The sequence below is a fragment of the Muntiacus reevesi genome, chromosome 18 (genome assembly GCF_963930625.1).
Source record: "Muntiacus reevesi chromosome 18, mMunRee1.1, whole genome shotgun sequence".
NCBI classification, from domain to species: Eukaryota; Metazoa; Chordata; class Mammalia; order Artiodactyla; family Cervidae; genus Muntiacus; species Muntiacus reevesi.
Window position 1 is genome coordinate 5,945,916 of NC_089266.1, and position 22,700 is coordinate 5,968,615.

The 22,700-nt window shown below is 57.9% G+C and overlaps 2 protein-coding genes across 4 annotated transcripts in view; both read left to right on the forward strand.

The window, feature by feature from the left end:
- The first annotated feature begins 1,635 nt into the window (after positions 1-1,635).
- On the forward strand, positions 1,636-5,798 carry RPL38 (ribosomal protein L38). 2 transcript variants are annotated; one of them, XM_065909056.1, is made up of 5 exons: positions 1,636-1,692; positions 1,907-1,940; positions 2,096-2,156; positions 4,946-5,068; positions 5,724-5,798. In XM_065909056.1, exons 2-5 carry the CDS (start codon positions 1,938-1,940, stop codon positions 5,747-5,749), a joined length of 213 nt encoding a protein of 70 aa, XP_065765128.1. In that variant the 5' UTR covers positions 1,636-1,692; positions 1,907-1,937; the 3' UTR covers positions 5,750-5,798. The 2 variants fall into 2 exon arrangements, with proteins under 2 accessions (XP_065765128.1, XP_065765129.1); XM_065909057.1 differs by having other exon boundaries at positions 1,679-1,784.
- A 5,171-nt stretch (positions 5,799-10,969) lies between these two features.
- The window catches only part of TTYH2 (tweety family member 2), a 34,017-nt gene continuing 22,286 nt past the window's right edge, over positions 10,970-22,700 (forward strand). For both annotated transcript variants that reach the window (XM_065909437.1, XM_065909438.1), the window contains exons 1-2: positions 10,970-11,133; positions 19,410-19,582. In XM_065909437.1, the coding sequence (XP_065765509.1) occupies positions 11,005-11,133; positions 19,410-19,582 (302 nt within the window). In that variant the 5' untranslated portion in view covers positions 10,970-11,004. The remainder of the gene's footprint in view (positions 11,134-19,409; positions 19,583-22,700) is intronic.

Below are 22,700 nucleotides of genomic sequence, written 5' to 3' on the forward strand. Positions count from 1 at the left end.
AGTTCTCTTAAGAGCTGAGGGTAAATTTGTGCCGAGAAAATAAAATGCCAAGGATGGGATGGAGGCTTCGAGGGAGCAAAGGGGCAAAGAGAATGCTGCCTTCCCAGAGCTGCCAGCGTGTTGCAAGTCCACACACAGCCTCAGGAGGAAGTGGTCAGGAGTTTGGGAGTGTGTGTTCAAATCCTGATGTCACCTCTCCCAGCAACTGACAAGCCTTCATTCTCCCCTGGGTGAGACTGGGGTAAATGACCAAGGCCACCCCTCACCAGCACACCTGAGGATCACAGAGGCCCTGTGGGTGACGTGCTTAATGCAGGGGCTGCCTGATGAGTATTCCACAGAGGTCAGCTATTCCAGGTTTTAACTTACTTTTGTAGTACCAGTTATTTATTTATTGCTGCACCACCAGCAAGTGGAATCTGAGTTCCTTGACCAGGGGTCTCACCCACATCCCCTGCAGTGGAAATGCAGTCTTAACCACTAGACCACCAGGGAGTTTCCAATGGTACCAGTTCTTAAGTGGACTTCCCAGGCGGCTCAGTGGTAAAGAACCGGCCTGCCAGTGCAGGAGCTGGAGCTGTGAGTTTAATCCCTAGGCAGGGAAGATCCCCTGGAGAAGGAAATGGCTACCCACTCCAGTATTCTTGCCTGGGAAATCCCATGGACAGAAGGAGTCTGACAGGCTACAGTTCATGGGGTCACAAAGAGTCAGACACGACTTTCACTTTCCTAGAAAGAGGTTCTAAAATATACACAGGAGACTCCCTTCAACCTGAATATTCATTGGAAGGTGATGCTGAAGATAAAGCTCCAATACTTTGGCCACCTGGTATGAAGAGCTGAGTCACTGGAAATGACCGTGATGCTGGGAAAGACTGAAGGCAAAAGGAGGCAGCAGAGGATGAGATGGTTGGATAGCATCATGGACTTAATATACATAAAATTGCACAAACTCTGGAGATGGCAATGGCACCCCACTCCAGTACTCTTGCCTGGAAAATCCCATGGACGAAGGAGCCTGGTGGGCTGCAGTCCATGGGGTCGCTAGGAGTCGGACAGGACTGAGCAACTTCACTTTCACTTTTCACTTTCATGCATTGGAGAAGGAAATGGCAACCCACTCCAGTGTTCTTGCCTGGAGAATCCCAGACACGGGGGAGCCTGGCGGGCTGCCATCTATGGGGTTGCACAGAGTCGGACACGACTGAAGCGACTTAGCAGCAGCAGCAGCAGCAGCTGGGAGAGAGTGGAGGACAGAGGAGCCTGGTGTGCATGTTCATGGGGTTGCAGAGAGTCGGACATGACTTAGGAGAACAACAGCCCTTCATTTAAACGAAAAAAATCTCTGCCTAGGTGCCCAACACAGGCCTAATGAAAGTAGTTGATAATAAGTCCTAACACAGGTCTTCAAACTGGGTCTGAAATAAAACCTAGCAAAGGCAAGGTGGGATTTGGGCGAAGGAATAGAGGCGGTCAAGAGTGGGGGCAGGGAGGCGGCCCGCTGCGTTCCGGGAGCTGCACTGTTAATCTAGGCCAGAAGAGGGCAGAGAGGCAGCCTTGGGAAGGGCAAACGCCTGTGTGGTTGCTTGACCCTCTACAGACACCGTACCCAGCTTCCTCTGGGGCATGGTTTAATTGCCCGGAAGCGGAAGTCTCTTCCTTTTCCGCTCTCTTCGCTTCTCGCCCCTTGACGTGAGTCTCTGGTGCCGTACGTGGGGAATGGGCTAGTAATCCGTGGTCATCCGCGCCGGGTGCTATTTGAGGACCCGAGTCCTGGTTTGAAGGTGTTGCGGGGGGAGGGTGGGGTGCGATGGGGCCCTCATTCCGGGGGCGCGGGGCGGGGAGGCAGGGCCGCCGCCAGAGCCCGCGCCCCCGTTGACGCCGCCAACGCTTGTCTTCCCTGCAGGTTCCGGCCGCGCGCCCCGCGCCTCGTCGCTATGGTGAGTACGACCCCCTACCTGGGACTCCCCTCGGGACAGGGGGCGAAGGCAGGGCGGCCTCTGCGAGGGTCTTCGGGGGCCCGAAAGGGGCTGCCGGGGCTGGAATCCCCGGCACATGCGTCTCAGCGGCTGATTGCCTTCGCTCTGTGTTGCAGCCTCGCAAAATTGAGGAAATCAAGGACTTCTTGCTCACGGCCCGGCGCAAGGACGCCAAGTGTAAGTGGGCGCCCTGGACGGGAGGCGGCGATCGCGGGCGCCGGGATGCATGCCCCCCGGAACGGCGGGCCGGCGCCGGGCGGCCACGTCTGCCCTCGTCTGCTGTCGGGGTTCGGGGGTCTCAGTCTGTTTCCCCTAAGACAAGACGCTTGGTCCGGGGTGTGTTCTCTTCCTTAAGGAGGGTCCCCAGGGGTGTTTTTGTTTGGTGTGTGGCGGGTGCTGTGAACGGATGTGAAGAGCTGACTCGTTGGAAAAGATCCCGAAAGACTGAAGGCAAAAGGCGAAGGAGGTGGCAGAGGATGAGATGGTTAGATAGCATCCCCGACTCGATGGACATGAAACTCAAGTTCCCGCAAACTCCGGGAGATAGTGGAGGTTCCTGCTGGGGGAACGTCTGGAAACGCAAGTTTCACAAACTCGGAGTCAGTGCTGCGTGTTGGGTTCTGGGCCGGAGACAGGACAGGTTCTGTTAACAACAACTACGTCATTTTTCTTCTCCGTTTACTGGTGTCCTGGGCTGTAAAGGAAGCGGAAGGGTCACTGATAGGAGACACAAAAAGCAGCAAGTCTTTGATGGACGTGTGCCAGCCCCAGCTGCCTTTGTGTGCGCGCGCTCTCTTTTCCCTGAATGTGAGAGGGAGTCCTCTCGTCTCTTTGTTGAAGGAGGTTTGGGGAGCTCGTGGTCAGCACTGGGTTTGGACTCAGACGTTGTGTAGCTTTAACACCTTTTTTGGGCTGCTACTTGCAGTTTCCCTCCCCTCCCAGATAACGTCCTAAAGGAAAAGTTGGGTAACTTGTGAAAGTAGGGTACTCTTGGCCAGACGGGGTAAGGTGGGCTAAGGTACTGAAGTACTGAGGTGTCTGACGCCCGGTCTTAGTGGTGGGGTGAAGCGGTGGCTCGGGGGAGAACCTTTTGGGGATTTGGCGGGGCGGGGAGAATCGTAGTTGTATCCCTGTTACCTGAAACAGTCTGGTGCCTTCGAGCCTCTGGTACTGTGGGAACCGCAGGTGACCACGTGCTCGTATTTTTTTATTTACAGTTGCACAGGAAGAGAAGCTTTATCAGTCAGGTTTAGTCCAGACCAGGGAATTTGCTGTCACTTCCTGGGCTCAAAGGCCAGCTCTACCAGTGGGTAACTATGGGGTCTATGACCCCACCATTGCCTCTGTAGAAAAGGGGGGTGATCATACCTGCCTCTCCGGATTGGTGCCAGAATCAGACCAGATGACCCGATAGAGAATTTTATCATGGTGAAGAGATGACACCAGATCCATCAGACTGCTTTGCATTGCTGTTCTGTTTGGGAGCTTGATGTTAAAGTGTGACCTGTGTAAGCAGGGGTCATGTTCCCCTGGATATGATAGGGTGCCCAGGAAGTCTTTTTTAGATAAAATTGTCTTCATAGTTGTAAGTGCAAAATAAATAACATAAAATTTACCATTTTTAGGTGTGCAGTGTATGTACTGTGTTTGAATATATTCACATTTTGGTGCAGCCGTGCTTTTTGAGAAATTGTCATCTTGTAAAACTAACCCATTAACCAAGAGTCCCCAGCCGTTTTACACCAGGGACCAGTTTTTCCCCGGGCTTGGGGAGATGGCTTGGGTTCCACGCATCGCCCGCCTCCTCCCGGGCAGCCTGGTTCCTAACAGGTCTTGGGTCAGTACTGGTCTCTGACTCCCTCCAGCCCCTGGCGACACAGCCTTCTGTCTGTGGTACCCTGACCACTGTCAGTACCTCATGGAAGTGAAATCATGCAGTATCTGTCCTTTCATGACCAACTTCGTTCATTTAGCATGACGTGGACATTGGGTGGTTTCTGCCTTTGGCTCTTGTGAGTGATGTTGCTACGAGTTTTGATGTAAAATATCTTTTGTTCCTCCTTTCAGTTCTTTTGAGTATATTCCTTCTGTCCCTGGGATTCTCCAGGCAAGAATACTGGAGTGGGTTGCCATTTCCTTTTCCACATATGTTGTTGAGTAAACATTTTTTCAGAGACGCTTACATCTGACCTTGTGAGAGTTCAGTTTACAGGTGTACGGCAGCTGCTAGGAACAACCCAGTATGTTTAGCTTTGAGAGGAATGTTAAGATAGCAGAATAGATGGGTTTGAATAAATACCCACGGTCCCGCTGTATTAGAATGTGAGTGAGCCAAGGCAGCCGGTGTCTTGGGCAGGTTCGGCCACAGTGTCTGCCCCTGTGACATGCCCTGCCCCTTCAGCAGTTACTGGCAGAGATGGAGTTGCGTGTCGTGTGGCCAGGTCAACCTGCGCTGTGGGATTCAGAACGAGCAGTTTGAAGGGTTCCAGACAAGAGGAACCTGGAAGAGGCTGTCTTCCGCTTCCAGAATAGCTGCTGGCCTCATAGTAAATGCATTGACGGTTGTACATAATCAGATTGTTTGCTAAATTTCAAACCGCACGCTGTTGAGTTTGGGGCACACTTGGGGCTCTTTATTGTCCAAGCTGTGGTCCTGATACAGAATTTTAAAGCCATATAAGATGGATACTGGGTGGTTTGGAGTGTATTCACTGTACCAGATCCCACTTGTGTTACAAATACAGACCTTAACTCAGGTTCTAGAGTATTGATCCAAGGGAAATGTAGATTTCTGACACTGAGGTCAGAGGGGGATGGGGGGTCTTATTTTCTGTTTTATCAGAGGGACAGCGGGGGAGGTGAGCACAGCGGTCCCGGGTGCTTCGTGCAGAAGAATCGAACAGCAGGTGGACTGCGACGTCTCTTTCCTGTGACAATCTTATTACTAACTATGGTCTCTCTGGTAGCTGTCAAGATCAAGAAAAACAAGGATAATGTGAAGTTTAAAGTTCGATGCAGCAGATACCTTTACACCTTGGTCATCACAGACAAAGAGAAGGCAGAGAAGCTGAAGCAGTCCCTGCCCCCAGGTGAGTAGCCGGAAGCCGTGGTGGGGGGTGTGGACAGCCTGCGACGTGGGAGGGGCCTGTGCCACCAGCTTGTTTCCCGACTTGCTTCCAGAATTAGGAGAGCCCGTTGTGGTTTGTCTAAGTATCTGCTCCTGCCGTTGGTGTCACGTGGGCAGTTCTCAGAGGTTAGATCCAGAGGGAACCATGCCTTTCTAATATGGCATCTTACCCACTGGCGCTTACTCCCTGGGTCACTCATTTCATCCTCACCATGGCCCTGCGGGGTAGGGAGGTGCTGGTATCGGTGGCCCCCATTTTCACTGGTTGAGAAACTTACTGAACACAGCAGGCGATGCGGGTGGATTAAGCAGAGGGGCCATCCTGGTGGTGGAAGGCTCAGCAGAGCAGCTGGGAGCTCGGAGCCCAACCAGGGTTCCCCAGGCCACGTCTTCACAGTACAAGTCAGCCAGCACTGCTTCCTGTGTGAACATTGACTGGACCACCTTGAGAAGGGCCAGCGGGAGCGTGTTTATTATCAAGCACTAACTTAGCGTTTGAAGCAGACCTCCCTGGTGGGCTTAATTTCTGAGCTTTGTGAGCCCTCTTTAGCCCAAGTGCCAAATCCAGATGAGTCGAGTCTTCTGATTGGCTCACATTTCTGTGTCTTTGCCTCTAGGTTTGGCGGTGAAGGAACTGAAATGAACCACGTATGCTGCTCTGAACTGTATTAAAATTTTTAAAATTCCCAAAATGGCCTTTGTCTCTGAGAACGGGGCGGGTGGGTGCTAACTTGGTGACGGCTTCTGGCGGGAATAGCGCGGGGTCGTGCCTGCTGCCTTGTTCACCCCAATCTTGGGCTGTGGTCCCAGTGGACAGACAAGCTGTCTCTTTTTTAAGTCTAATTTTGAAAGTAAATAGAAACAGGCAGCTAAAGGAATCAGATACTGATGGGAATACAGCCAGACTCCACCCCTGAGATTTTAAAAGTCACTTAGGTAAAATGAGCTCCCCGGTAATGAAAATGATAGTTGGAAGGAGGAGTTGATCAGCCTTCTCAGAAGTGGCAGTAAATGAAGCCGGCTTTTCCTCAGAATCCTCAGGATGGGCGGCATTTGTTGGCTGCCAGTGGGCCCTTGCCTTAAACTAATGGGAGCTGAGGCGGGTGCTGGGAAGGCCAGCTGGCACCGCCACTCGGCAGCCTGAGACGGGGCCTGTGGCGGGGTACCTCTGCCAAAGGCTGAGGCGTCCACAGGACCCGTGCGGGCACCTGCACAATCGTATTGGACTCAGCATTTTCTCTGCTTAAAACGTGCCTGAAGCATGTGGCCCTCCTCTGTGGGGGAGGGAAGGGGGTCCTCTCACTGAGGCAGGAGGGGGTGTGGAGGCAAACTGCAGTGCCACCTTTCAGACACCCACCAACCACAGGCACAGGTGGGGGTGTGGGTTTTTTTTTTTTCCGCCTCCAGACCTAGGTTCCCAGGCACAGAAAAGAAAATACTCCTGTGTGTTTACTAAGTAGAGCTCAGGAGTGGTACCAGCTGTTCACCAGATGAACACAGCTGGAAGGACAAGTTTAGATGAGTTTCCAAGAAAGAGCTAAGAGTGGAGGTGGGTGGGTGTCAGCCCAGCGACAGAAGCCCTGGGAGCCAAAAGACCCATGTGAAATCCAGATGACATTTAAAGGGAGGAGCCAGAAGTCTGACCCTGACCCCAGGCAGTGGAATGGCTGTGAGGGTGGAACGTGCCTGCTGGCTCAGGCGTGGGCAGGTCCAAATAAAGCCGTGTGACCGCTGAGGTCCCAGCCAGGCCTGGCTCCTGGGGCTCAGTGCTGCTTCCTCTCCCCGCTGGCTTGCTGGTCTTGATCTCTCATGTGCTTTTTCCGTGAAGGTAAGTTGCTTCAGTTGTGTCCAACTCTGCGACCATATGGACCTGCGACCATAGCCTGCTGATGGTCGTCCCGTCCTTATCAAACTATGATTATCTATGCGAAGGTTTCTGAATTCTGTCACTGCCCCACCTCACCTGCACAGTTGCCAGTCCCTGGGAGGGCTCCATACCTGCCGCATCTGGTGTCAGGGTCGCCAGGGGAACAGTCGAGCACAAATGGGACACGGAGGCAAGATTGCCTTCAGCAGGGGCTGTGGATCCCCTGTGGTTGGTGGGTGTCTGCCAGTTGGCACGGCAGTTCGCCTCCACCCCTCCTGCCTCAGTGAGAAGACCCCCATCCTTTTCCCCACAGAGGAGGGCCTCTTGCTTTAGGCACATTTTAAGCAGAGCCCCATAGGATTGCACAGGTGCCCGCACGGGACCTGTGGATGCCTCAGCCCTTGGCAAGGAGGTATGCCCGCCACAGGCCCCGTCTCGGGCTGCTGAGTGGTGGTTGCCCGCCTGCTTTTCCCAGCGCTCTGCCTCAGTTCCCGTCAGTTTATGGCAAGTACTTGCCCATTCTCCAGTGGTTTTAGAGTCCCGAGCTAAGGATAAAACTGAGGGGCCTTCTTGGCGCGTTGTTCCGGGCGGACCACGAGGTGGCGCCAGAGTCCGGCAAGTGAGGGCAGAGCCCCGCGGAGGTCTGGACCTGGTTTACACTGCTAACGTCTACAGAGCCGAGTGCCCGAGATGTCTGGCGGTTTCTCAGGAATTCTACAGCATGTGAGGTAGTGAAGCGCGTGTTTTGTTTTCTTCTGGGAGAAGTGCCCTCCGGGGCTCTGGCTGTGACCAGACCCAGATGGGGCGCCTTCAGCAGCTCCCGGTCTTGCCCGCCCTTTCACCATCCCAGCTTCCCAGGAAGAGGGCGGGTTTACCGCTTGGGCTCCCTTTGTCCCGCGCATTGTGCAGAGACCAGCCCCAGCTCCTAGGATACAGGCCCTGCCGACGTTTGTCTAGAGAAGGCATCCTTTCACGCTGTGGGTCTCAGCCCTGGCCTCTGCCTCCCAGCCACTTGGGGTCCTCTGTAAAAATTCACACCGTGGTGGCCAGGGCTGAATCCAGAGATTCCGTGTAAGTTGGCCTGAGGCATCGCTGTGTGGTGGAGCCCTCAGGCGCCCTGGGCCCACCACTGCCTTGCTGAGGTCAGCCCACAGCTTGGGTGAGCTGGTTCTGGCCGCACCAGGTAAACGGGGAGCAGTGCGTGCAGGAAGGCTGGTCAACCCAGGAACGCGTCCCCGGGAGGGCTCGCGTGGTTCCGTTTTGCTGCGCGACTTCTCTGGAGACCTCTGGGGAAGCCGCTAGAAAGGTCGCTGCCTAGCTGGGTGCAGACTGGCCAAGCAGGTTTGCATTCAGGATGCACCCCGAGGCTGTGGTGTTGGCCCGAGGGTCAGCTTCTGCTGTCAGCATCAAGTGTGGGGTGCAGGCCCCCCTTCCCCCGCCCGCCCCCGCTTAGGACAGGTGGGCTCACTCCCTGCCATTCACAGGGAGGCAGACCCCTCCCCCTCTCCTCTCCCCTACGGCACTTGCAGTTCACAGTTGTGACTCTAATCTTCTAGAGGAACGGCAAATCCTCCTAACTTCCGGGTCAGGGAGGCCAGGATCAGCAGCTGCAGCCCCGGGGGCGGGATGGGAGGGGGAACCGTGTCTGTGGCACCAGGCAGAGCCTACCCCGGAGGTCCCGGGCAGTGAGGTCACACTGGTGAGTGCCACTGAGGGCCCTCCAAAATCGCTTCAGGTGTCCGCCTTGCTCAGTGACCAGCACGGCTGGTTCGGACCAAATCCCTTGCCAGGGTCCATGGCAAGGACCATTCCATGGCCCACCTTGCCAGCTTCTTTCTCTTTTTAAAAAAAAACTATAAAGCAAGGCTAGTTGAGAGGCAGCCTACAGTGAAATTCACCCTCCCTGGTATCCAGTTCTCTGTATTTTGTGCCGCTATAGAACTGCCACTGCAGTCCAGAGAGAAGAGTCTCATCCCCCCACCCCCAGTTCCCTCCTGCACCCCAGCCCTTGCCAGCAGCCACGGGAGTTTTCCAGCGCCTCCTTGTCACTCCCCTGGCTGAGTTTGGACTCACTGGTTCCCCTCTGTGCCCTGCGGGCCTTGGGCCCTGATCTCACTGTGTTCTGTCTCCCTGCTCAGAATCCAGCCTTCTTCCCAGGATGCCCTGAGTTAACTTCTTCGCATCCTTCAGCTCTCACCCCGTGTCATTTTTCAGGAAATGTCCCCACACCCCAGACTCAGTCCCATTTCACAACCCGATGGAAGGCCCTTGGGGGTGGGGTGGGGTCTGTGACCAATGACCGCGTGGGACGAAGGCCTCCCCCCCTCGCCTTTACACTGCAGGCCCCTGCCGGCAGGGACGTGTGTTTTGCTCAACAGTGGGTCCCCTAGAGCAGAGAAGGTGCTCCCAGTTCGTTGGATTAATGAAAGGAAATCCCAATGACAGGAACGATGCTCCCCAGCGACGAAGATGGATGGCTGTGGTTCTGGGAACCTTGACCCGGACTGTGACCTCCTGGAGGAGAGAGAAGTCTCAACTCCTAAACAGGGCTCCATCTGCCAGTCCTGGATCTCTAATAAGGGAAGGGGTGTCTGTACTCAGTACTCCCCTAGTAGTCAGTGTGTTTCACCCATGGAGTTTCACCTTCATCCACCTGGTCCTCCCGGCCAGAAACCTAGAGGTCTCCCTACCTCACACACCTCACCCCCACCCTGCATTACTACCACTGAACAGACTGCCCGTGACTCAGGCCTGAGCTTCTCAGGACCCCATCACCCCCTACTCCTCCGTCACCCACCTCAGACGGCCCTTTACCCAGCCTTGGACCCTGTCCCGAGGCTTACCTTCTCCTTCTGGCCCTGTGCCTCCCACAGTCACGGAACGCTGTTGGGTTGTGGGACCGCAGCCCTTTTCTGCCCGCGAGGCTCTGTTGGACCTGGGACTGCACCCCCCAGCCCCACCCCGGCATACTGCTCTGCCTTCCTCCAGAGCATAGCTAGCACCTGTCCTCATGGGTACCGCTACCACCTGCCGCTAAACCACAATCCCCGCCCAGCCAGACTTTGTGTCAGCTTTTGTCCAGGGACAGAACGTCTGGCACCTAGTAGGCCCTCGAATAATTTGTGTTCCCGAAGGCTCCGACTCCCTGGGAGGTCTAGCCCTCCCAGGCTCCCTCCCTTCCCCAGGTTCCAGGGTGTCTCCCCCAGGGGGTGGGGACCTTCCAACCAGCTGCTTCTTTCCAGGTGACACTCATTAGTTGTTAGGGCAGATGACCTGGGCGCTCCCAGGGCAGGACTGTGTTTACAGAGTGGATGCTCAATCCCAGATGAGAGTGAATTTAGAACTAGTGACCCAGGGACTGGGTCCCTTTGGTCCGCAACCTGTCAGTTCGTGCTAAGTCACTTCAGCCGTGTCTGACTCTGGGCCCCACTTGTCCTGTGTCTCCTGCGTTGGCAGACGGGTTCTTGACCACTAGCGCCACCTCTGCCCTCTAACAGCGCTAGGAACGGCAACCTCGCCTTTCTCAGGCCATGATTGCCATGAGTCTTCCCCAACACCACAGTTCAAAAGCATCAATTCTTTGGCGCTCAGTTTTCTTTATAGTCCAACTCTCACATCCATGCATGACTCCTGGAAAAATTGTAGCTTTGACTAGACGGACCTTTGTTGGCAAAGTAATGTCTTTGCTTTTTAATATGTTGTCTAGGTTGGTCATAGCTTTTCTTCCAAGGAGCAAGCGGGGACCCAGAGACTGTTGTTAAAACGAGACAGATTCAGGAGGCTTCTGGGGACTGTTTTCCCTTCTTACACCTCTTTGGCCTGGACTTGGGCCAGGACTGATTCCTGATCAAAGAAAAGCGTCAGGTTCTAGGGCGTGACCCCCGGTGGCCCGAGGGTGAGCCCGGGGCGAGGGGCCGCCCTGGAAGGGGCGGGGCCTGGTCCCCGGCTGGGCGGGGCCGGGGCGGGGCCGGCCGGGGCAGGCGCGCGTCCCGGGCCGAGCGGCGGGCGGGCGGGCGCACTCGGGCTGAGCCATGCCGGCGGCGCGCGTGGAGTACGTCGCGCCCTGGTGGGTGGTGTGGCTGCACAGCGTCCCACACCTCGGCCTGCGCTTGCAGCCGGTGGACAGCACCTTCAGGCCCCGCGATGAGAGTTACCAGGAGGTGAGTCCGCGACCCGGCGCCCCAAGCCCCCGCACCGCCCCTTCCCGCCTCCCAGCCCGCGGCGCCCCGCGCGCCTCCGGACCCCACACCCTACCCACCCCACACTCTCCCCGCAGCCTCTTCCCGCTTCGCCCTTTCCCCCGCCAGTCCTTGGCCCACGGCCCTCCCGTCTGGGAACCTCACGGGCCTGGAAAACTGGAAAGATGGGAGTTAAGCCGGCCAACGGCACGGGGGGAAGGGCGCTTCCTGCGGGGCGGGGGTGGGGGCTGAGCGCCCTGGGAGAGGGCAGCGCCGCTCAGGGTTCGGGGCTGGGGGGGCATTGGTGCCTGAACCGGTGATTCCCGCGCGCCAGCTGCGGGGGCCGGGGGGGCGGGACGGCGAGGCGCTCCCCGGGGTTTCCCTCCTCTGCGGGGAACCAGACGCGCTCTCGCTTTCCGGGTCTGTGCGGCCTGGGAGAAGTTTGGGCAGAAACGGACTGGAGTCTCCGGGTTCGTCTCCCCGGCACCCTTCGTCCCCAGCCCCTGCCAGCCCCTCCGCCTGGGCCCCTACTGGACGACGACAGAGCCAGAGGACAGGGGTGTGGACCCGCAGCCTCATGTGGATATGTGGGGGAAAGAAGTGACCCCCAACACCCCCAAACCCTCCTCTGTACAGACACACCTTCTGAGCCCCGGATTTCTGGGTCTGGGCGGCTTGGCCAGCCTCTTACCCCATCCCCGCAGTTCTGCCCTCGTCCTGCTCCGCTGGCCCTTCCCTCCCCGGTTTCTGCACCCCTAGGGGGAAGGGGTGCTCCCCTAGGCTTCCCCGCCCAGACCGAGGGCAGAGTCTCCCGCCTGGTCAGGTCTGGCCCAGGCCAGTTCAGCCCCCGAGGCCAGCTGAGTCAGTTTTCTGTCCGGTTAAAGATTCCGCGGTTGGGAAACCCAAGATGGGGCCCATTTGTTTAGACCTGTGCGCCCATCTGGGGACTTTGACCCCCAGCGGGCAGGTTCTCCACCATCTCCGCGTGTGGGGCGGGCCTGGGCGGAGCCGGCCGCGGAGGTCAAGCTGGCAGTCAGCTGTTCGCCTCTCCCCAGCCAAGACTTTCTCCTGCAGGGTCCCGGGGATCCTGATGCAGTGGGGTGTGCAGGGCGCTGCTGACGGGGGGTGTAATAATCACCCCCAGTGTCTCTGTCACCCGCGGGCCCCAGGCAGATGGTGCCTGCCCTTCCAGAAGCGGGAGCGGACCGGGCCTTTTCCTGCTGCTGGGCAGGGAGCAGCCGGCCAGTTTGGCTTCCGCAGCTTGCACCCTTCCCGGTCTGCACGCCCCCTCCCACCCGCTCCCTGAGCCCTGCCCGGGGAAGGCCGCGGGCTCCCTGAGAACGCGGCCGCCTGGGGAGAACTCCAGGGAATCTTCCGCTCCCAGTGAATGCAAGAGAAGAGGCGGATATGATTTCAGAGACAGCTGTGTTACTTGCAGATTGTGTGTGTGTGTGTCTGACCCCACATCTGCTTGTCCCAAACCCTGCTCCCCAGATCCTGTCCTGCGGTCTCCCACTGTAGCTTTCTCCTTTCCCCTGGAGGAAAAGTAAGCTCCCTACTGGCTGGAGACGACCTTCGGGTGTGGGGAGGGGGCTGGACGGGACAGACAGCTGCTGTCTGGCAGTCCTGGTGGGCCTGAGCCTGCCCCACCCCGCTTGGTCCCCTGGAGAGGTGACAGCCAAGCCAGAAGGACCGACTCACAGTCCCTGTCCCTCTCCGCCCCGTGTCGAACCCTGGCACTCCAAGGGGCATCCCCTCTCCCCGGCCTCACCCCCACCCTGCTCGCCCTCTCAGGCAGCCCGAGGGCCCTGCCTGAGATCCGAGTGCGGTAGGGCTGAACAGGACTGGACGGGAAGTCTGGCTCTGGGTGTTTATTTCAGGTGGCTCCCGTTCTGGTGAGTTCCCCTGGTGTCTGACCACGGGTCTCTTCTGGAAGTCCCCTTCCTCCCGAGCAGCAGTCACCGCCCACGTCAGTTAACACCATCCACCGGGCACTTTCTGCTGTCATCTCAGCGCTCGGCAGACTTCTGACTGGGGAGAAGCCATGTGCCAGACGTGGGGTCACGTGCTGACCGTGCCGCCAAGGCCTTCGGGGCTCAGCAGCTGAGTGGCTGGGAGGGGGCTGTGCGTTGGAATCCACAGTTTTGTCACTTACCATGTGACCATGGCAGGTGTCTGTACCTCCAAGCCTCCCTTCCCTCCCCTGCAAGTAGTGAATGAGCTGTCCCTTGAAACGCGCTTAGTACCTCGAGGGCCCCCTCGCACGTGGTGGGCCCAGTGATGCAAATCATTACGCAGACCGGCCTTGATATTCAACAGCGTGTCCAAGTGCAGTGACGCATGGAGGATGCAGACGAAGGGTCCGCCGCTGTCATGGTCAGGAAGGACTGGGAGACACGTGCCGAGGGGGCTGCAGCTCATGCCCCTGGGGGCCAAGTGAACTGTGTCGGCTTGTGGTACGGCGTGTGTGTGTGTGCGCGCAGACCCACATGCGTGTGTACACCCCAGAGATTAGGTGGAGCTGGGAACAGGCAGTCAAGCTGAAGGACAGCTCGGGGAGGGGGCGGGCTGTGCCAGGGATCCGGAAGGTACAAGGAAGCCTGAGGGACGAGCAGGTGGCCTGGTGACAACCCGGACGTCCTGAGCAAAGTCAGCCCCAGACCTTCCTTGAGGAAGCAGGCATCCCCACCCCACTCACTTTCTGGGGTCTTGGGAGCCGCCGTGGAAGCCCACTGGTGGGTCAGTCTTTCCAGCCCTCCCTGCCAGTGAACTGGACCCTGAGTTCTTGCCCAGATCACCTGGGCCAGGTCCACCAGGCTCCTGGGGAGGTGGCAAGCCCCAGGCCCAAGGGGCGCCCCCGCCTGGCTGGGCCCCCAGCTCCAGGTGGGGAAGCTGCGGAGACCCTCCCCACTTGTGAGATGGGGTGGGGATGGAGCAGATCCTGGCGTCAAAGAACTAGTGAAAGGACCCCATCATCGTTTAGTGGGTATAAAGCATGTGGCCAGCGCTGGGCGGTTCGTAAGTCGCCACAAGCCCCACTTGGCACAGAGGAGGCCCCCACCAGCCAGGTGTCACATGGGCAGAGTTGGGGAAAGGGCCCTGACACTGCCCCCAGCTGTGTCTCCCCAAACCAGCCACCCCGGTTCCCCCTTCAGCCGCCCCATCACCATCCATCCCAGAGAGCTGGGAGAGCAGAGCAGACACTGAGGACCCGGTGCCTTTGTGAGGCTGGGGGCCCAGACGCTGCTGCGCGGAGATTCACTGCCTCTGCCGCCCTGCCTGCTCCCTCTCCCGCTTCCGCTGGCTGGCCATTGTCTTGGGACGTGCGTGAGGAAGCAGAGGAAACATTCTTCACTTTTTACACGTATCTCCACGTGCTAAGTCTGGGTAATCCTGTTTGTAGGCTCCACAGAGCCTCACACACTCCCAGGGGAGGGTTGGATCCAGAGCCATGGGGCTCCCCCACCTTGGGGGCGTTTATCAGGAGGAAAGACCATGCGGGGATCCCTCTCCGCCCCTCACCCCCCCGCAGGATCTGAGAAGAGCCAAAGGATGAGGAAGCCCCATTCATCCAGCGTGAACCTTGAGTCATGGTCAGCAGACACTCACGCTGCCCCCCACTCCCGCCCCCTTCGCCCCCATCAGCCCAGGAGGTGGGGGAGCTTAACCCTTTCCAATCAGGGCCTCCCCCTGCAGCTCCTTGCCCTCTGGCCTCACCCCTGGGCCGGCACAGTCTTCATCTCCTGGAGTCTCGGGGTGAGGGGTGCTCAGGATGTTGTCCCCTCCCTCCCCCGCCCAAGTGCAGAAGACGCTGTGGGCTCAGCTGCCACCTCGGCATTCCCAGAAGGCCCGTCGGTCACTGCTGCCCCCGGCTGGGGTCCTGGGTTCGTGCTGTTTCTCGTTACAAAGTGAGAAGCCAGAATGTGTGGAAGTTGCCTGGATGAGGGGCGAGGCCTGAGCCCTGCTCGGGGGCCGTGGGCTGGCTGTTGGGTGGCTCAGGGAGGAGGTGGTGGCCACAGGGGCTGGGAACCTGTCCTTTCCCGGCTCCGTCAGTGCAGGAGGGCGTGTGAGTCGACTTCCTGGCTTCCTGCAGACAGGACATCCTCCTTGTAACACCCGGAGGTGTGTAACAGAGACCTGCAGAGTCCGTTAGGAGCAGGAGAACTGTTGCCTGTTAGAGGGTGGCAGGGTGACGCGGGGAGAAGGTTCTGCAGGCTTCTCGTCCCTCCCTCCTTCAGCCCCTCCTGCCTCCAACCTTAACCCTGACCCTGGGCTTCCCAGGTGTCTCAGCAGCAAAGAACCTGCCTGCCAATGCAGAAAACTCGGGTTTGATCCCCAGAACAGGAAAATCCCCTGGAGAAGGAAATGGCAACCCACTCCAGTATTCTCGCCTGGGAAACCCCATGGACAGAAGAGCCTGGCGGGCCATAGTTCATGGGGTCACAGAGTCAGACATGACTTAGTCACTAAACAACCCAAACCCTGATCTTAGCTCCTCTGCCCCTGCCCTCATGCTCCCAGTGCCAGGAGAAAGTTCTGGAAGAGAACTGCTAACAAAAGGGCCTTCGAGTTTGGATTTCGCAGGCATGGCCTCCATGGGCCAGGCCAAAGCAGGAATAAAGGAATTGAGGTCAGACGCCCGGCTTGGAAGAGGTTCCTCGGCCTGAGAATCCCAGGGCCCTGCCGGCAGTGCTGGGCTTGGAAGAGGTCAGGGGACCCGAGTGTGTCGTGAGGGGCTCCAGGGGTGGGGACGGGCTGTGGTTTGGAGAGACTCAGGTGGCACCACCCCAAGTCGTGATCACTTCCCGGAGGTCCTGCCGCGCCGGATGGGGGCCCATGGTAGAGTCCGTGGGTTTTCCTGTTTGGGGGGAGATCGAGGGTGAGATTTTCTAGGGAAGCTGGGAGGAGGTCTGACTGTCAGCCCGTCTCTGATCTATGCAAAAGGTTTATCCGGGTTTTGTTTTGTTTTGTTTTCATTAGGACTAACTTACAGGGAAGTGCGCTTTCTTAAGTGTATACCTCCGTATGTGTATGTGCGTGTGTGTGTGTGTGAGTGTGTGAGTGTGTGTATGAGACACCACCCAGGCAACGTATCTCCCTGACCGCCCAGCAGGCTCCGTCTCACCTGACTCCCCCCGGGGATGGCTGCATCTCGGGCCCCTGTCCCCGCAGATGAGTCCCCGATCGTGCATCTCACATCGGTTAAACCGCACAGCCCTGCTGTCTCGTCTCCCTTGTTTCTTCCCACGCCGCGTCTGTAACACTCACCTGGATCACTGGCTGTCGCTGCCGCTGACTCTTCACGGCCGCACAGTATTCCATTCTGTGGCTCTAGCGCCTGTTACACGTCAGAGCTCTCGTTGGTGAACTTGGGGTGCTTCCGGCGCTTGACTCTCACTGCAGAGTTAGGCTGCGGTGAACAGCTGTGGGCGGCGGCGGGGACACAAGCCCTCCTTTCTGCCAGGGGAAGGAGGGGTTGCCGGCTCGAGGGGTTTGCACGCTGCACAGTGGTCTGCAACGTGTGAAGGGGATCCTGGGCTCTAGCAGAGGGGTCTCGGGCCTGCGAGGGCATGGTCAGGACAAAGCCTGGCATTTACATCCACCCCTCAGTCAGGGGGCGCTCTGCTAAGCGAGTCTGAAGGAAAGGCTCCGCTGATGTAAATAGTTTGAGAAAGTCTGTGGACACTACTCGGTGCTTCCTAGACTTGAATGGGATACAGCCCCACCGGTCATCTCTTGGCGCACTTCTGATTCACTGGGTCCGGGGTGGAGCTGGAGATGGTGCATTCTGCAACTCAGAAGAGGTCATTGCTGCAGTGTTGATGAACTCCACTTTGAACAGCAAGGCTCTGAACCCCTGTATTTTTTTGGGCTCCAAAATCACTGCAGATGGTGACTGCAACCATGAAATTAAAAGACGCTTGCTCCTTGGAAGAAAAGCTATGACCGACCTAGACAGCATATTAAAAAGCAGAGACATTACTTTGCCGACAAAGGTCCATCTAGTCAAAGTTATGGTTTTTCCACTGGTCATGTATGCATGTGAAAGTTGGACTATAAAGAAAGCTAAGCACTGAAAAATTGATGCTTTTAAGTTGTGGTGTTGGAGAAGACTCCTGAGAGTCCCTTGAACAGCAAGGAGATCCAACCAGTCCATCCTAAAGGAAATCAGTCCTGAATATTCATTGGAAGGACTGATGCTGAAGCTGAAACTCCAATCCTTTGGCCACCTAATGTGAAGAACTGACTCATTGGAAAAGACCCTGATGCTGGGAAAAATTAAAGGCGGGAGGAGAAGGGGACGACAGAGGATGAGATGGCTGGATGGCATCACCAACTCAATGGACACGAGTTTGAGTAAACTCCAGGAGTTGGTGATGGACAGGGAGGCCTGGTGTGCTGCAGTCCATGGGTCACAAAGAGTTGGACACGACTGAGCGACTGAACTGACCTGAAACCCCTATCTGTCCTTGACCTTCTTCCCCATGCCTGGGGGCTGCAGGGCCTCCAGGGAGCAAGCGGCTTGCCCTGGGGGCTTGTGCTGGGGGCCGGCAGTGTTAGTTGCCAGTCGCATCCAGTTCTTTTGCTTCTTCATGGACTGTAGCCCACCAGGCTCCTCTGTCCGTGGGATTCTCCAGGCAAGAATACTGGAGTGTGTAGCCATTTCCTCCCCCGGGGGATCTTCCTGACCCTGAGATCGAGCCCCGGTCTCCTGCATTGCAGGCGGGTTCTTTATGGTCTGAGCCACCAGGGGGCCGACAGGGCCGGCTCCTTCCCACCGTCTCCCCAGGCCAGCCTCCTGGCTCCGTCCATGGGACAAGCCTAGTGGTCCAGGCTCAGGGGCCCCTGCCCCTGCCACCCCAAGAGGACTTCCACAGGGGGGTGTATGTGTTCATGTCCACTGGGCCTTCCCAACCGCCTGGAGGAGGGGGGCTCGCGCTCCACGCCGCTGAGTCGGGAGGGTGGCAGGGCAGGTTCCTGGCAGCGTCTTGATGCATTTCTGCCAGGTGGAGGCGAGAGCCACGCTTCGTCACAGCCGCCAATCCCACACCCAGTGGGCCGTCTCCCCTGTCCACTTCCGGGCTGTCCCCATCGCTCTGGCCATTTGTCCGTGAGGCTCGGGAGCCTGTCGGTCCAGGTGCCCAGCAGAGCAGCTGCCGCCTCTCCCTGTGAGGCCCCGCCCCTTCCTGCCAAGATGACCTCAGGCCTCGAGACTGCAGGCCTCAGCCTCCAGGTGTGCACACGCTCCGGCCTGAGACTTGCGTCCTCTTTAGACCGGAAGGATCCCGGTGTCCCCCCCAGTCTGCCCGTCTCCCCGCCGCTGCGGCCCAGGCTGGAGGGCTGGAGGTTCCCAGCTGGGAACGACTCCGGGGCACGTGTGCAGCAGGGCGATGCGGTCGGCTCAGGACCCTGACTTAGAGCCAGGTCCTGCCCCGGGGCCATCTGGTGGCCATCTGGCTGAGTCAGGAGACTGGAGGGCAAGGAGTGGGGGGCTCCGGGCCTCCCGGCCGACAGCAGCCCCCTTTGTAGGACCCTGCAGTGCTCGGCGGGCCTGAGTCGGCATCTCCTCCCTTTCAGAATTCTGGGCTTGACTGCCACCCTTGGCATCTCGGGGCGGCCGTCCCTTTCAGGGTGTGGTGGAAGGAACCTCCGCAGATGCATCTCCTGACATCCCCCACTCCCCCCGCACAGAGTTGGTCTCTGGTTGGGAAGGGACCCCAACTCCTAAAGCGAGGCTCAGAGGGGGCCGATATGCCAGGACGTCTGCTCCAGGCCCCCGCTCAGCTTCTGAGACATCCCGCCCAAGCCCTGCCTCCTCTGGGAGGCCTCGGGTGCTCTGATCATGGGGCCGTCCCTCTCCTCGTCTCCCTCGGTCACACCAAGCATCACCCACAGACCTCACAGTCCAGGGACAGTTCCTGCTTGTCTCTTGAGTGACTCGGAGCATCCATTAGGCAGGGTGTGGTCCTCACCTCCATCCAGGTGTGTTCGCCCCAGATGGGGAGCCAGCCTTGAGCCACGCCCCCTGCCTTCTCTTGTCTCGGGTCCTCTGCCCCCTCCCACACCTGAGCTCCATCTCCCCCCACTGCTGGTGCCCGAGAGCAGGGCGCTTTATACAGAGATGGAGCGTCAGTCCTGGGAGGAGGGCATCGGACATACAGCTCAGCTGCGGTCTCCACACCGCAGCCCCGCTGAGCTCGGGGCCCTTCCCCGCACCCCCCGGACCCAGCGCTGACCCCAGTCCTCTCCCCCATCAGTCGCTGCTGCTCCTGGGGCTGGTGGCCGCCGTCGGCCTGGGCCTGAACCTCGTCCTCCTCGCGGCCTACCTGGTCTGTGCGTGCTGCTGCCGGCAGGACGACGCGGCGCAGACCAAGCGCCCCCGCTCCTGCTGCATCACCTGGACAGCTGTGGTGGCCGCGCTTCTCTGCTGGTGAGTGTCCGTCTGCGCTGGGCCCGGCGGGGGCGGGGAGGTCACAGCGCAGAGATGTGAGAAGGACACAGCAGACGAAAAGCGGTCCTGACCGTCTGGATCTCGCCCGTGGTCAGCCCCTTGACCAGGACACCCCTTCCTCACCTTCCACCTCCAGCCTCACCCCATCAATAACCCACCCCAGGTGGCTCATCAGTTGTCTGCCCACATGGTCGTGCCTGAGCTCCAGGAACCTGGATGGGAGAGCCTGTCTCAGGGGTGCATGCGGTCCCCTTTCTCGCCAGGCAGTGGGAATCAGATGTCCCGGGTGGTTATGGGAAGCTCCCTAGCATCCTGGGCCACCACCCCCGGTGTGAGCCTCTCCAGCCCGGCAGAGAGCTCCCTGGGCAGTTGATGGGTGACAACTCTGCCCTCTGTGTCCCATCCCCTCCCAGCTGCCGCCCTGGGTCTGCGATCAGAGTCTGACTCCAGCCCAGATCAATTCCATCTTCTACAAGATCAATAGCTCTTAGCACCCTCGGCCAGCTCTTCTCTGCTCCAATAGTGAGAATCTCTAACTTCGTGTCAGAGCCGAGCTACTGCTCAAGAAGTGTCCACACACACGGGCCTTGTTTTCTTATTTTTCTTGTTTTCTTTCTTTCTTTTTTTTTGAATATTCACTTATTTATTTGGCTGCACGAGGTTTTAGTTGAGGCATGCGGGGTCTAGTTCCCTGACCAGGGATTGAACCTGGGCCTCCTGCACTGGGAGCACGGAGTCTTAGCTACTGGACCACCAGGGAAGTCCCAGGAGTTGGTTTTCCTTGTTTTTGTATCTCCAAAGGTTTTCCCAAAAGCCTCAGGCCAGCCTGAAACACTCTAGGAGATGCTCCTGCTGGATTTGACCCACTGTCTCCAGATAGGACAGGCAGACGGGGTCCAATGAGCCTGGGCCCTGAGGACGCCCGGGGGCTCGTCCCCTGCGGCTCACAGCACCGCCCCAGGTCCATCTTCTCTCAATTAGATCATGTTCACCGTCTGTCCTGCCTGCCGTGTGGGGTTGCAGGGTGGAGGAATCTGGGGTGAGTGCAGTGGAGGTCAGCAGTTACAGTTGCTGGAGTCGAGCTCAGATCAGAGCCGAGTTGAGGGAGGGAGGCAGGGCAGGGAGTCAACGAAAGCAAGAGGAGAGATCCAGAGTGAGGCTGGGGGGATGAGGAGGGAGCAGTCTCACGGAGCTCTGACGCCGGGCTGGTGCCGTTAAGGGGGTTCAAAGCTGGGTGACTAGTTCTGGGTGAATGCAAAGGGTATTGATTTACGCATTGGTTCACCAAAATGTAGCTGAAGCGCACGCGTGCATCAGACCCACGAAGCAGACAGGAACCTTGTTTCAAAATGCACATTTCAGACCACCCTGATAACAATGGGTGCAGCGTGGGCCGCCCCCCATACCTGCACTTGTAACGGGTCTTCCAGGTGACGTGTCCTGCGGTCCATGGACCATTTCCCGAGACACGATGAATGAGGGGTCAAGGGCACCCTGGAAGGAGGATTCTGTAACAGCCTCCCAGGGGATTCCATAGCAGATCCTGTCCCTCTCAAAGAAAAAAGATAAGTGTAAACACATGTAGCTTCACCCCCATCCCGAAACCAGCGTTTGGGATGAAAACTCGAGGAGGCTGCTCGATAGCTCTTCAGAGGACCCCCAGTGGTGTGAGTCAGATAAAATACGATCAGTGACAGAAGCAAGATTCGAGATGATTTGCTCGGGCTGGAATGTTGGACCAAAACCAACCAGATGAAATTTCACGGAGATGGATTTAGAGTTCTGCTTTCGGTTAAAACAAAACAAAAGTCAGCACAGCACTAGAGGAAGGAGCACCTGGGCTTCGCAGCGGTCCTTGGGGAGAAACCAGGGGTGTTTGTGGACCACAGGGTCAGTGGTGGGGAGGGAGGACCCCAGGGCATCAGCCCCAAGCTCGGAGCTGGAGGGACCGCCTGGGCTTGGGAGCGTCACTCAGAGCACTGACCGACCCGAGAGAGTGGAACCAGATGTAGACCAGGGCCTGGAGGACACGCTTGACTGGAAGCGTGATAAGGAGGGTGATGCGGAGCCCCATTCAGATGTCCAGCAGGTCATCTTGCAGAATTGGAGGCTTGTTCCAGGCTGGCCCTGAGGACAGCCAGAAACCAGTGGGTATGTGGTTTAAGGAGGTAGACTTCAGTTCAACATAAGAAGGGACTTTATGGACTTTCCTGGTATTCCAGTGGTGAAGAATCCGCCCGCCGATGCCGGGGACATGGGTTTGATCCCTGGTCCAGGGAGATCCCACCTGCTGCAGGGAAGCTAAGCCTGTGTGCCACGGGAAAGACGGGTCCACATGTCACAATAGAGAGAAGGACTTTCTGGAAGCCAGAACTTTTCAGTAGGATGGGCAGCGTGGGGGGGGTGGGGGAAGGATAGAGAACAGAGGGAAGTCCCCAACACTGCGAGGATTTCACGAGACTTCAGTGGTCCCCAAGCCCACATGTGTCAAGTGTCCCCTGGGGAGCCCGAAAGATACGGGTTCCTGGGCCCCTCCCTGACTTACTGCCAGCATCAGAATCCCTGGGGCCCAGCCAGCAAAATCTTCCACCCTTCGAAGCCCCGGGACTAGAGAACAGGAATGTTTTCCTGTGGGCTAAACAAACCGTGCTGTAGAACTAGTTGGCCAGGCCAGGGCCTGCTGGCCCAGAGCCATCCCCTCATTGCCTGGCCAACACACTTGCGAGAACTTTAGACCACCCCCTCTCCCCTACCGCCAGGAAAGAGTCCCTCAGCTGAAGTCAAACACCGGCTCTAAGGGATGCTTAGAGCCTCTTGCATCATAATTGCTAAGATTTAGTGATGCTGGGAAAGACTGAGGTCAGGAGGAGAAGAGGGTGGCAGAGGATGAGATGGGTGGATGGCATCAATGGACATGAATCTGAGCAAACCGTGGGAGATAGTGAAGGACGGGGAAGCCTGGCGTGCTGCAGTCCAAGGGGTCGCAGAAAGTCAGACATGACTTGGCGACTGAGCAACAACAATAGTAGAAGCAACCAAGATGCCCTTCGGGAGGTGAATGGCTAAATTGTTTTTATTCAAACAATGGGATATTATT

What these genes read in the sequence shown, in the direction of transcription:
- RPL38 (XM_065909056.1), top strand. An exon ending in CCGGCGCAAGGACGCCAAGT is followed by an intron (nt 2,157 to 4,945) that starts GTAAGTGGGCGC and finishes TCTCTCTGGTAG; the next exon opens with CTGTCAAGATCAAGAAAAAC. An exon ending in GAAGCAGTCCCTGCCCCCAG is followed by an intron (nt 5,069 to 5,723) that starts GTGAGTAGCCGG and finishes CTTTGCCTCTAG; the next exon opens with GTTTGGCGGTGAAGGAACTG.